Source organism: Camelina sativa, chromosome 8 (genome assembly GCF_030686135.1).
Source record: "Camelina sativa cultivar CO46 ecotype springtype chromosome 8, ASM3068613v1".
Classification (NCBI taxonomy): Eukaryota; Viridiplantae; Streptophyta; class Magnoliopsida; order Brassicales; family Brassicaceae; genus Camelina; species Camelina sativa.
This window is the reverse complement of record NC_141887.1, coordinates 23,624,391-23,636,855: the sequence shown is the minus strand read 5'-3', so window position 1 is coordinate 23,636,855 and position 12,465 is coordinate 23,624,391. Positions and strand designations below refer to the sequence as shown.

At 37.0% G+C, this 12,465-nt stretch overlaps 3 protein-coding genes and 1 pseudogene across 5 annotated transcripts; 2 read left to right on the top strand and 2 right to left on the bottom strand.

Moving 5' to 3' along the window:
- Positions 1-921: 921 nt before the first annotated feature.
- LOC104707703 (ferredoxin--NADP reductase, root isozyme 1, chloroplastic) lies at positions 922-3,185 on the top strand. Of its 2 annotated transcripts, none has more exons than XM_010424124.3 (5): positions 922-1,327; positions 1,427-1,480; positions 1,820-2,152; positions 2,249-2,468; positions 2,551-3,185. In XM_010424124.3, exons 1-5 carry the CDS (start codon positions 1,301-1,303, stop codon positions 3,048-3,050), a joined length of 1,134 nt encoding a protein of 377 aa, XP_010422426.2. In that variant the 5' UTR covers positions 922-1,300; the 3' UTR covers positions 3,051-3,185. The 2 variants fall into 2 exon arrangements, with proteins under 2 accessions (XP_010422426.2, XP_010422427.2); XM_010424125.3 differs by having other exon boundaries at positions 981-1,327; positions 1,826-2,152.
- Positions 3,186-3,568: 383 nt separating this feature from the next.
- On the bottom strand, positions 3,569-5,566 carry LOC104707702 (AAA-ATPase At1g43910-like; annotated as a pseudogene). The gene is made up of 3 exons (XR_015563932.1): positions 5,039-5,566; positions 4,240-4,801; positions 3,569-4,147 (listed from the first exon to the last, which is right to left on the bottom strand). The product of XR_015563932.1 is annotated as an AAA-ATPase At1g43910-like (transcript).
- A 930-nt stretch (positions 5,567-6,496) lies between these two features.
- On the top strand, positions 6,497-8,467 carry LOC104709754 (FBD-associated F-box protein At5g56370-like). The gene is made up of 4 exons (XM_087463617.1): positions 6,497-6,563; positions 6,814-7,667; positions 7,765-7,896; positions 7,993-8,467. Exons 2-4 carry the CDS (start codon positions 6,849-6,851, stop codon positions 8,269-8,271), a joined length of 1,230 nt encoding a protein of 409 aa, XP_087319743.1. The 5' UTR covers positions 6,497-6,563; positions 6,814-6,848; the 3' UTR covers positions 8,272-8,467.
- A 22-nt stretch (positions 8,468-8,489) lies between these two features.
- LOC104709753 (sister chromatid cohesion 1 protein 3-like) lies at positions 8,490-11,941 on the bottom strand. Its single transcript, XM_087461278.1, has 12 exons — positions 11,794-11,941; positions 11,341-11,593; positions 11,209-11,240; positions 11,067-11,116; positions 10,930-10,964; positions 10,398-10,834; positions 10,201-10,318; positions 9,980-10,116; positions 9,218-9,876; positions 9,032-9,117; positions 8,800-8,935; positions 8,490-8,717 (listed from the first exon to the last, which is right to left on the bottom strand). The coding sequence occupies exons 1-12, from the start codon at positions 11,939-11,941 to the stop codon at positions 8,616-8,618; spliced, it is 2,193 nt and encodes a 730-aa protein (XP_087317404.1). The 3' UTR covers positions 8,490-8,615.
- Positions 11,942-12,465: the final 524 nt, after the last annotated feature.

Sequence of the window (12,465 nt, the reverse complement as noted above, 5' to 3'; positions counted from 1 at the left end):
TCTAGTTTTAGTACATATTTTTTTATTCAAATATTTGATAATATAATTTTTTTTTATTTTTTTTCAGATACAAAAATACTATTATAATTTGATATGCATTTTGTTTTATTATTTTTAATTTTTTTAATATCACAAGTGATGTATATGATTGTTCTGTACACATTTATTGTTAGATGGTTGTTAATCCGCACACTGGATTGTTTTGATCAGTAAAAGTTTATGGCTGGATGGTTTTGATCTATACATGTTTATGGCTAGTTGATTATTATACATGTTTTTTTGTTGGAATTGATCTGTAAACGTTTATGGCTGGATGGTTTTGCTGGAATTGGTATATCTAATAATCCAGTGTACGGATTAAAAACCATTCAGCAATAAATATGTACAGAACAATAATATACATCAGTTGTGATATAATATATATTTTTTAAAAAATGCATATCAAATTATAAACATATAATTATTAACAAATATTTTAATGATAAAAGAGAGGGATGTGATAAAATTTGTAAAAAATATTTAATATTATCAAATAAAATCATCAAACAAAATGCATATCAAATTATAAAGAAAAAAACATAGATTTTTTGTATCTGAAAAAAAATAGAAAAAAAATTATATTATCAAGTATTTGAGTAACTAAACATGAGAGGTATGATTAAAAAAAAAATCTACAGTGTGAGAGACCGACTATTTGTATAATTATGAATATTAAACGTACTAATTTGCCTATTAGTTTCCAAAAACATACTAAAAACACAAATACCTCTTTCTAAAACAAGTCAGATGGTAACTTAACAACCTAGAGAAATTTGCTGAATTCAGTTTCCTTTTTTTTTTTTTTTTGGTGTAATGAATTCAGTTTCCTGCAACTTGTTAAGTGTTAAAACTTTTTAACAAGGAATTTGGCTTCGAAACTGTAACCTCCAAATACCAATAGGAGTTAAAAATACAAATAATTTTGCTGAAAAGTAAAAAACAGATCCAGCACACACAAGTAGGTAGAGAAACAAACAAACAAAAAAAAAACTCAATAAGAGCAATAGTTAAGCAATTTGTCCACTAAAATCTCTCGAGGAGCCAACAAAGTTTTGAGAATTTGCAGTCAGTATGGGCTGCTGCTCTGTTGTTGTCTCTTCTGGGCCTTGAAAGGATCTTTTCTTCTTCAGCTCACCTTTTTTAGTACTACTATTTATAAACCCAGAACAAAGAATCCTCTGTTTCTTCTGTTCCTCAATCATTTTTTTTTTCTTCCAATTATTATTCTTCTGGAGAAATCTCGTCTCTTTTCTCCATCGCCATGGCTCTCTCAACTCCTCTTTCTCAGGTTTTTTTTTTACTTTTGCTATTATATATGCTCTTTTAACCTCTTTGATTCCTGAGATTTTGTTTAGGATTTAATGAAAGTTTTGGTTTTTGATTTCAGATATCCGTTGCTCTTCCAACTGGAATTGATGGGTCCAGCCGATCTATGATCAAGGTGATCAAAACCAATCTAGATTAAGATTACTCACTTTTGTTGATTTAGATGCTTAGATGGTCCTGAAATTTTTTGTCTTTTGGTATTTTTGGTGGGTTTTGTTCTGATGTCGACTAGTAGTGACCTTTTTTTTGTTTTGGTTTTAATGTGAAGACTTTGTAGTGAACTTGGTACTGAAAAGGTACACTCTTTAGAAGTAGAAGATGTCAAAAACTTGATTTTGCATCTATTGAGAAACGAAATGGGAATCCTTTGTGGAGTTTAAAATCTTTCATTAGCATCTCATCTAGAAAGTGGAAGGAGGAAATGTTAACGTTGACCTTTTTGGTTCTGTCTCAGCTGCAGAGTATAAGCTTCACTGAGAAATCATGGGGTCCTCGGCTGAGACTAGATTCCAAATCCAGAAGCTTATGTGTGAACAAAAGGTCCACAGTATGTATGTCACTTCAGCAAGCAAGCAAATCCAAAGTCTTGGTTACTCCTCTAGAACTTGAAGATCCCAAAGAGACTCCGTTAAACTTGTACAGGCCTAAGGAGCCTTACACAGCAACTATTGTTTCGGTTGAAAGAATTGTTGGTCCACAAGCACCTGGAGAGACTTGCCACATTGTTATTGATCATGATGGTAATGTTCCTTACTGGGAAGGACAAAGCTACGGAGTGATTCCTCCTGTAAGTGATTTTAACTCTGACACATTGCCTTTTGCCGATAAATGAGTTGCTCCCTCGATTTGATAACACTTCTTGTTCCATTTTCTTGATTCGTAGGGCGAGAATCCCAAGAAACCTGGTGCACCTCACAACGTTCGCCTTTATTCGATTGCATCAACAAGGTATGGGGATTCTTTTGATGGGAAAACAGCTAGCCTATGTGTCCGTCGAGCTATTTACTATGATCCAGAGACAGGAATAGAAGATCCATCCAAAGCTGGCGTATGCAGCAACTTCTTGTGCAATGCCAAGCCTGGCGATAAAGTTAAAATCACCGGTAACTTTATGTGCTTTACAGATACGGAACCCCTTCTTTTTGTTGAATGTTTCTAGTCTAAAATGTATGATGTTGTTGACAGGTCCATCTGGAAAGGTAATGCTATTACCTGAAGATGACCAGAAAGCTACTCACATAATGATTGCTACTGGAACTGGAGTTGCTCCATATAGAGGATACCTACGGCGTATGTTTATGGAGAACGTGCCAAATTTCAAGTTTGATGGACTTGCGTGGCTATTCCTTGGTGTAGCTAACTCAGACAGTCTTCTCTATGATGAAGAATTTTCCGGTTACCTCAAGGACTATCCAAAGAACTTCAGGTACGACAAAGCGCTGAGCAGAGAAGAGAAGAACAAGAAAGGCGGGAAAATGTATGTGCAGGACAAGATTGAAGAATACAGCGACGAGATCTTCAAACTTCTGGACAGTGGAGCTCATATTTACTTTTGCGGGCTTAAAGGAATGATGCCTGGGATTCAAGATACGCTTAAGAGGGTCGCTGAAGAGCGAGGCGAAAGCTGGGAACAGAAACTTACTCAGCTCAGGAAGAACAAGCAGTGGCATGTTGAAGTGTATTGAGTTAATAGTTTTGTTTGTGGTTTTTAACATTTCTGCAACTGAATAATCGTGTCAATTAATGAACACAGGGTAACTAAACTACAACGCTGCAGCAGATGGAACAATCAAAAAAGTCCCAATATATCTTTCCTCTAATTTCAACTATTTCCAAGAAACAAAATAAGCTAATTTGTTTCCTTTCTAGCCTGATTTTACCAGTGGCAGGCACTCTTCTTAACGTTCCTTCCGGGTTTGCCTCCTCCGCGCTTCCTAGCATCACTCTTCATCCTCCTATCCACTCTCTTTGGACCTTTCCCAACCTTAACCCCAACTCCTTTCTAAGACACAACCAGTTCTTTCTTTCTTAGGCTTTCTTGTATAGCTTATCTATCATCTTGTCTTTTGAACAGTTTGATGTATCCGCTGTGTCATATTATATGACTCATATATAGTGTTTGCCTTCTTCCTCACTTAGGAAGAGTGGAAGAAACGTAGCATACATAAAGACAACACATATGACATTTCTTGACATAACAAGCTTTGTAAGTCAGAGGCAACGAGGCCTATGCATGATTATTATTAAGTAACTACATACGTACTAGATTACTTCCATGGATGATGGATCCATATCCATCAGTCCTACTAAATCCCAAATGAAATTGAGACAAAGAGTTATTTAATTACTACATAATTAGTGGTAAACTACTTCACTGGATCCTTGAAGCTTCATGCTTCTGCCTCTTTGATTTCAGAATCAACACTCTCCTTGGTCAATTTTTGCTTATAAGAAACTCAACAATACCCTTAAGCGCAACTTCCGGGTTCTTGCTCACCATAAGCTGCTCTGTGATTTCAGCTGGAGTTGCTTTCACCTCAAGTAACATATTCCCAATACGCTCAACCAAAAAGTGTTCTTCGATGTTGAGATACAATGCGGCGAGTTTCTTGAAAACGGCAGGCGTACAGTAGTCCATGAGAATATGAACATCCATCCTTCCTGGTCTCAACAATGCTGGATCGAGTTTCTCCTTGTGATTCGTGGTGAATATTATGATCCGTTCCTCTACACAGCTTGACCATAATCCGTCAACAAAGTTAAGTAGACCAGACAAAGTTACCTGCTCCAAAAAAGACAAGAATGATCAGAACACAAAACACAGAGAAATTAAGCCGAGAAAGAATGTAGTTTAGTGTGTACACTCCATGGAACCTGGGGATCCTTCTTCTTCTTCTTCTTCTTCTTATTCATATCCTGAATATTCTCGTTATCTTCTTTATCCTCGTTTCTAGCATCCGCTCCAGCACAATCAAGATCTTCTACGAGAAGAATGGAACGGTTCTGAGTCATAGTGAGAATCTGTCTAAGCATTTCATCATCTTCAACACTCTGAATCTGAAGATCATAGACATTAAAGTTCATGTAGTTAGCAATTGCAGCAACAAGCGACGATTTCCCGGTTCCAGGTGGACCGTAAAGAAGATAACCACGTTTCCAAGCTCGTCCTACGGTTTTGAAGAAGTCTTTCCCACTGGAGAAAGCGTCTAGGTCACGGATCAATGTATTCTTGAGCTCAGGTTCCATTGCTAGGGTTTCAAATGTCGTGTGATGTTGAAAAATTGCTGATTGCCATTCGTGACGGTTTGAATTGTAGGTGTAGATTTTTAGATTATCTCTGTGTGCCAATATCTTCACCGATGACTTGGCAATATATGAGAAGTAATCCGACATAATCTTGTCTCTAAAATCCTTTTTACACGTCAAATGAAAGTACCTGAAACCCCAAATAAAACACCAAACACAAAACAGTCAGAATACGAAGCATACAGAAAGTACTTACACACTCAGGTTAGAAGACTACAATTGAAAAAGGAAAAATAAATTTTAAAAGTTAGGGATCTGTATTGAGAATTTAATGTCTAAATTACTAGCTGATTACATAGTAAGCGTAATTAGGCACACAACAAAAAAAAACCCAAAATTTTAAGGGTTACATGATGAGAAAAGTTACCGTATCTGTTTACTCTTCTGGAAAGGATTAGTGTCAGTGTCTTTCTCCGAGTGAAGAGTCCATTCAAGAGGAATCCCTTCGAATTCATCGGTGATTTTGGCTTTTACGGGTATTCCAAATTTGGGTTTAGCGATCGGATTATTGAGGTTTCTGGAACTGACGAGGAGACTCCCGGTGGAGATTCTTGTGAGAAGGGTCGGCAAGTAGACTTGGGCAGCACGGAAAATCTGATTCGGGACGAGGTCGCTCTTTTCTTCGATGATGAACGTGAAATTGGGGTTGAAATAAGAAGAGAAGTAGTCTGTGAATTTGGAGACGATGAAGTCACGGATCTTGGTGGGAATGATCTCACGGAGAATGGTTTTGAAGAGCATCGTGAAGGCGGAGAGAGATGTGTAGATCGAGAAAATTGCAGAGAGGGAAGGGATTTTAGTAGAGAATCTCGACGCCATTGTTATCAGTTCTCAGGTGATGGTGTGGATGATTTAAGCAAGTCAGTGGTGGGTGTGTGTATTTATTAAGAGAGAAGAGAAAACTTCAGGAGCAAGTTTTCGAGTTACTGTTTGTTTTTAGTAACGGGGAGGAAGCTTAGAGAGTAACTTCGTGCTTTCCTCATATGGAATGAGATGTTTTGTTGGTAAAGCTTACAAAAAGGGATACATATTAAGAAACGCGTTTTCATAATTTTATAAACGATTAATCAAAATTGAAAAGGGATACTATATACAGAAACAGCAGTAATTAAGGCTCTTAATTTAACTACGACGCTGCAAACAGAAGTGTATTTACTTACCATCAAGAGCCCCACCAACATGTGAGCTTGTCTTGTCTTTAACTGAAAATATGTAACCAAGACGAACCTGTGAATCCCGAAGCTGATTTGTGTCAATGACTTTTAAGCCTTAGTAGTATGTTTTAATCGCTCTGGTTCATTTATGTCATCATCTGAACTGTGAAGGGCTTTTGGATTCAAAGAATTGCTTCTTCTTTTTTTTTTTTCTTTTCTAACGGCTAAAATAGTGAGAGTTAATGATTCTTTTTTTGTTGCAAAAATATTTTGTTGCAAAAATAATTAAGTATGTATGGTAGCACCTAATGGATAATGATTCTTTTTTTTTTTTTTCAACAATAAAAGATCAGCTCATGAGATAATGATTCTTTTTTTGTTGCAAAAATATTTTTTAAAAAATGTTATTTATCCCATATAATTTTACTAATCGTTTCGATCGTGGGATAATTCTTTTTGGTGGAAACGATCGTGGGGTATTGAATCCTAATTTCTTGCCACTACATTTCAGCATTAAAAGTAAAATAAAAAAGGTAACTAAATAAAAGCTTTTTCTACGCCAACAACAAAAGTATATTAAAGCATCTTATTATTATAAGAAAACGCATGAAAAATTATAAATGACGGCATAATTAATAATTAAACCATAAACCCTAAATGACGGCATAATTAGGGTTCCAAGGTTAGCCATATCTTCATCTTTTCAGAATGTGAGTAGCATCCATCGGATGATATTGGGTAATTTTCAGTCTCTGTATTATGCGGTTTTGCTTAGATTGGATATTTCCTCTGTTTTTTAATTTATAAACCGCCCTGTTACTTAGGAAAGCATTAAACTTTGAATATCATAAGCTCTTAGTTCTTCTTTTTGAATTTTTTTGGTGTTGTTTCTCAAGATTACACAGATTTGAAAATGTAATAATTTGAGTCCAGGTCTCCTCATTGCTGATTTGTTTTTTTTTTTATTTTAATTTCTCCGTGTTGACAGAAAAAAAAAATCACTGGATTGATTGAGAGAATACAATGGACAGGATCAGTTTCTTGCCGGATGATTTCTTGTTGCAGATACTTTCATTGCTTACCACAAAAGATGTCTTGAAGAAGGGTCTTTTGTCGAAACGTTGGCGGAATCTTTGGAAGTTGGTTCATAAACTCGAGTACATCGATTATACTAAGAACGCTGCTGATCATGCGAGGTTTCTGCTGTTTGTGGACAGGTCTTTGCTATTAAACACGGCTCCAATCTTAGAGAGTTTATCTTTCAAGTTCGATAGGCAATGCAATGACGTAGATATCGGATTTTGGGTTAGAATTGCGGTGGAACGAGGTTTACGCTATTTCGATTATTATCCTTACGTTCTTCAGCCGCCTAGCAAATTACCTCAAAGTTTGTTTACTTGCGGAACACTCATGGTACTTAAACTCACCAATGTGTCGCTTGCGGATGTCAAGTTCCCTGTTAGTTTCCCGTTACTCAAAGTATTGCACCTTCGTTGGGTGATTTACTTTGACGATGAAACCCCTCAGAAGCTTTTATCAAGCTGCCTTATTCTTCAAGAGTTGGTGGTGGATCGTCAAAGGAATGATAACGTAACAACCTTTCCTATCACGTTGCCTTTACTACAAAAGTTAATCTACGTTGGAGAATCTAATGACGAGATGTTTGAGTTGAATGCTCCTTCTTTGAAGTGCTTAGAGATTAAAGATGTCGGTTACGATTGTATGATTGAGAAAATGCCGGAGATCGTGTCTGCAAATGTGGAGGTTATCTACTCTGATACCGATGACATGCTTGATTCTCTTACATCACTCAAACGCCTCTCGATATGTTTACCCTCAGAGGTAGATTACTAAACACTACTTTGGAAGTAGCTAGAAAACCAAAGTACATAGTTTTTTTTTTTTTTTATATAATTAGTCTTTATGATTCTATTTGCAGTCGCCGTTTCCTACTGGTAAAATATTCCATCAGCTTGTAGACTTGGAGTTTTGCACATGTGATTCAGAATGGGATCTACTTCTGTCTTTTCTCACACATTCTCCAAAACTACGAGCTCTCAAACTCAGTGAGGTAAAACTTTTCGGGCTTCGCTTGTTTTTTTTCAGTCTCATCTCTAGTCTTTTTAGTACTGGTATAATGATATATATATATATATATCCTCATCAGAGACATGGCTGTTTTTTTGGAGAACGAGCGTTACATTGGGATGAGTCAAGTTCTGTTCCTGAAACGTTGCTGTCCGGACTTGAAACTTTGGAGTGGAGAAACTACAGAGGATGGAATGTAGAGAAAGAACTCGCAACGTTTATCTTGAAACATTCTTGTCGTTTAAAGAAAGCGATTTTCTCACCAGAAGTCACCAATTTGGAGAAGAAACATGGAATGCTCATAGAGTTGGCTCTTTTGTCCAGAGGTTCAACGACGTGTCAGCTCGTCTTTGGCTAAAAATTCTGAAACCAGCTGCTTCAGAAGCAGTTCGAGAAAACAGTATTAGCTCTAAACCTGTTTTGTTGCATCTCTTAAAGTACCATCTGCTCTGTTTCTCTACATGGTCTCAAGCCTTTTCTTCTTTGTTGACTTTAACCTTTATTTACTTTTAGTGCTATAATGATTTTACCAAGGGATCACATGGTTGTCTTTGTTTCTTTTGTAGTCATTGTGAATTTTATCGATAAAACTATAGTGGAATACATGAAGTGAATAATGTGATGATACAAAAGCTCACGTATTAACAACTGTAAATTTTTGCTAAAGCCTCTAGAGTCAGCTTATCTAATCTCATCATTAGGTCACAGTTGACCATTTGAAGAAAGTTCAGGCGTCAACTTCAGAGTTATATCGCTGTAGGGTTGGTCTTGCTTCAAATCTATAAGTCCTCTAGACTTCAGTACCTATATAACAAAACAACCCATCTCAGTTAGAGGTATTGTATAGAGAGATAATACGACCAACTCTGTATCGAGAATCGATTACCAGTGTCTCGTAGAACATTCGAGCAGCTATCGACCTTGTCTTTCCTTCCAAGATCTTGTTCAAACTTAGATCTCCAGATGAATGGCTTGAAGTGGGACTACTTGAAGAACGTTCTTTAATATACTTAGCCACGTCTCTGCAATTAATGTTCAATGAATATGTTATTTAGGTTAGTAGAGAAATAGTAAGGCTCTTTAAAAAAGCTACATGGTTTTTTTCTGAATCTTTTTACCTTGTTCTTCCTGACAAACCATAAGAATCTTGTGTATTCGGTGATCTTACTGGGGTATTGCCACCTAACTCCAGGAAATAAAGTTCCTGTATGGCACATGGCACAGCCAGATGTTATATGCTATCAATGTTAGCACAGGGACAAGCATGGTAAAGAACAAAACACACGAAAAATGTGAAAGCAAACCTCGTCCGTCATTTCAGGAATCGCAGAAACCCCCGGGTCCTTTTGTCCAGGCAGATCATTTGGCTCTGTTCTGTAAGCTCTTGTCTCCCAAGGTCCCGGTTGAGTGGTGAAGTCATCACTTCTGTAAGGTGAAGAAGATCTTGGAGGTAGTGATGGCATGTACTCAGGTATGTTTACTCTAGGTAGATCCTCTGGATTTTTGGAACTTGAAGGCTTTGTTCTATAAGATCCTGTCTCCCAAGTATCAGGCTGAGTGGTGAAGTCATCACTTCTATAAAGTGAAGGTCTTGTAGGTGGTGACGGCATGTAGTTAGGGAAACCACCATTTCTGAAACGTTCGATTTCCATGTCGTCATCATTATTAAATGACTGAGGAGATTGTGATTCTGCTGCTACAGACTTTTCATGCACGGAATGAGGACTTGCAACACCTTGGACATCTTCAGTTTGTTGACCTGGAGACCGCTGAACTGTATTGTCTAGTTTCGTAGAATCAGGAACTGGTGATTGTGGTACTGGAGAGGCCGGGTTAATTTCTGTTTCAGCTTCTCGAGTAGGTGATGATGCAGGTTGTGGACAAGTTTCATCAGTAACAGCAAGATATGGTTTTGAAGCTACATAGTCCTTATCAAAGAGACTACGTAAAACATTTGAGAAGCCTGCAGACAAACATATAGAGGAGTCAATACTCATTCTTCAAAAACAAAGGACAAAGGGAAAAAGAAGGTAAATCCAAAATGAAAGAGTCACTATGAAATATACCAGTAAACAAGGGCTCATTAAAAAGTTGATCCTTCTTTGATTGGTTATCCAGTCTCCATAAACCTACTCTAGATGAAGGCAACTTCTTTCTCTTTCGAACAGTATTACTAGGATCTTCAAGCCTTTTTTTCATGATCCTGTCCAAATTCATTGATCAGTATGCAACAGGTAATGAAAAAAATCAAATAGTGTCAGGAAGCAATTAATGGAAAAGTTATTACTTGTTAGATAATAATACTGTGGCCTTATCATAGTGCTTCCTCTTCCTCTTCCTTGGTCTTGTTTGTGGTGGTGGAGGAGGAGTAGTTGGCTGGAGAACCAGCTCAGGTGATGGATGCACTTAACATCAAAACAAAACCAAATTTTAAATAAGACGATGCTTTAAGCATGGAATTATTAGACTATGTTGTTTACTCACCAAAATTTGCACGTTCTTCCTCAGAACCAGCAGAACATGGAGATCCTAAGCGAAGCTCAAATGTCGAATGCCCTCTAGAATCTAACACTTCTTCATCAATACTAGGGATATCGGGTTCCTTAACCTTCAAAGTTTCATCTAAAGGTTCAGTAAGCTCAACTCTGACATTATGTTGTTGCGGATTATATGACGGATGGGACACAGGGCTTAAAGCGTGTGCAGCATCACGCCTTTTCTCAATCTCGGGAATACATCCAGGAGAACTGGTATTTCTTCTCTCAGTAGTGGGATTGAGAGGTTCACTCAAGTTACTTGGTCTATAGGCTCCAGTATCTAGAGCAACATTGAACTTTCCTAGTTCATTGTTTCGTCCTGCCTCATAATCCATTTCAACATCAGTTTCTCCAAGATTCTCACTCACAGGTACTGTGACTTGGCTGGTTAATTCATACAAAGAGGTGACCACATCAAAAGGGCATATACTTGCACAGATAAGGAAGATAATGAAATAGGTGTAGTAGAGGAGCCTCACTCGACATCCATCTGGTTAGATTCTGGAATGATGTCCTGTAAGAAGTTAGACATACAAACTGTCCTTCAATAACATGTTCTTTGAGACATGAAAACTGGTCAGAATCAACTTCAAAGTCACACAAGCAGGAATCTTACCTCGTCAAATGTTATAGCAACATAAGGATCAACACCTGTTGGAATTTGATCTGCAAAATCAACATCACCATCATAATAATCATGGTATGATGCAATTTACAACAAAGAAAATAAATACAAAAAGGTGTAATTAAAATGGTACCTTCCTCACTGCAAAAATGGTTATCGAACTCCCTAGGATTCACAAGGAAAAATGAAACGTTAAGATCTCTCAAGCTTTGTAAGAAGTTAAGAGCAAATGAAACTCGAATAAACTGTGAAAGAAGATGGATACATGTCGACTGTGTCATCTTCCAAATTAAGTGTTTGAGGAAAAGTAATCAACTCAACGGGTGCCTTTCTCTTATCCTCTGGCAAGTCAAGTTGTGGAATAGTAAGAGCCTCCTCCAACTGTTTACGAAGTTTCTTATAATCATTGCACAGATGTTCAAGTTTCTTTAAATATATTCGCACTACACCAACTCGAATGACACCTAACATTGTGGCTGATATTGGTAGTAGTAACCGATCAGAATCCATTATAAGATCTGCAAATACAGTTACATAATCCTCAAATTTACAAATAAAATAACAGTTCATGCATATACTCAAAGCGAAATGATGAGAATCTCAAATCACTAGAATCGTATTATTGGCACTTTTACATATGATTTGACTAGTTATGAAAAAAAAATACAAACTTCGGATCATAAAAAGCAAAAAAAAAAAAACAAGAGGAAAGACGAACCAACTGTTTCGGACATGTTCGTGTCAATGTATTTACACTTCTTGAGGCGTAGGCTATCGTCTGGCTCTGGCACGTGAGCGGCGAGCCACGCCATCATCACTGAACTACCTGGAGGCTCACGACAAGCCTTATTATGCGGATTAAACATTTGTTCTTTCGTTTTCGCGATCCAAATTTGAAACGAATCCTAAACAACAAATCGAAAGATCTGATGAGGTCGAAGTTGAAGTAATCGTGGAACTAAAAAGACAAAAAAAAAAAAAAAAAAAAAAACCCCTTACCTTAACGTTGTTGAAGACTGTGTTTTGGCTGTATGCTTGAGAAACGAAATCAATATCGAATACAGGGGACGAAGACAGAGGTTTTAGGGCTATATGTGATTTTGGAGAGCAAGAAAGTGCTTTTTAATAGCGCGGGGAAAAACGTTTCAGTGGCGCTAAATCATATAGCCCAATATGAAAAAGAATAAAAGTTACTGTTTGACTAAAATATCCTTCTATCTTCCCTATATATTGACGATATTAGGGGTATACCCGTAATACATTCGAATATTTGCTTTTTTAGAATTTTATGGATTAGTAAATATCATTTATAGTGAGATACTCAAATCTTTTCATACTTAATTTGGTTCAATATATGAACTCCTCAAGAGTTTCTGAAACCAAGCTTCCA

Coding starts and splice junctions, on each gene's coding strand:
- LOC104707703 (XM_010424124.3), top strand. CDS start 1,301: ATGGCTCTCTCAACTCCTCTTTCTCAG. Junction 1,328..1,426: donor TCTCAACTCCTCTTTCTCAG/GTTTTTTTTTTA, acceptor TTTTGATTTCAG/ATATCCGTTGCTCTTCCAAC. Junction 2,469..2,550: donor CGATAAAGTTAAAATCACCG/GTAACTTTATGT, acceptor TGTTGTTGACAG/GTCCATCTGGAAAGGTAATG.
- LOC104709754 (XM_087463617.1), top strand. CDS start 6,849: ATGGACAGGATCAGTTTCTTGCCGGATGATTTCTTGTTGCAGATACTT. Junction 7,668..7,764: donor CGATATGTTTACCCTCAGAG/GTAGATTACTAA, acceptor TTCTATTTGCAG/TCGCCGTTTCCTACTGGTAA. Junction 7,897..7,992: donor GAGCTCTCAAACTCAGTGAG/GTAAAACTTTTC, acceptor TATCCTCATCAG/AGACATGGCTGTTTTTTTGG.
- LOC104709753 (XM_087461278.1), bottom strand. CDS start 11,941: ATGTTTAATCCGCATAATAAGGCTTGTCGTGAGCCTCCAGGTAGTTCA. Junction 10,965..11,066: donor TTGCTATAACATTTGACGAG/GTAAGATTCCTG, acceptor AACTTCTTACAG/GACATCATTCCAGAATCTAA. Junction 9,118..9,217: donor TTCCTGAAATGACGGACGAG/GTTTGCTTTCAC, acceptor TGTGCCATACAG/GAACTTTATTTCCTGGAGTT.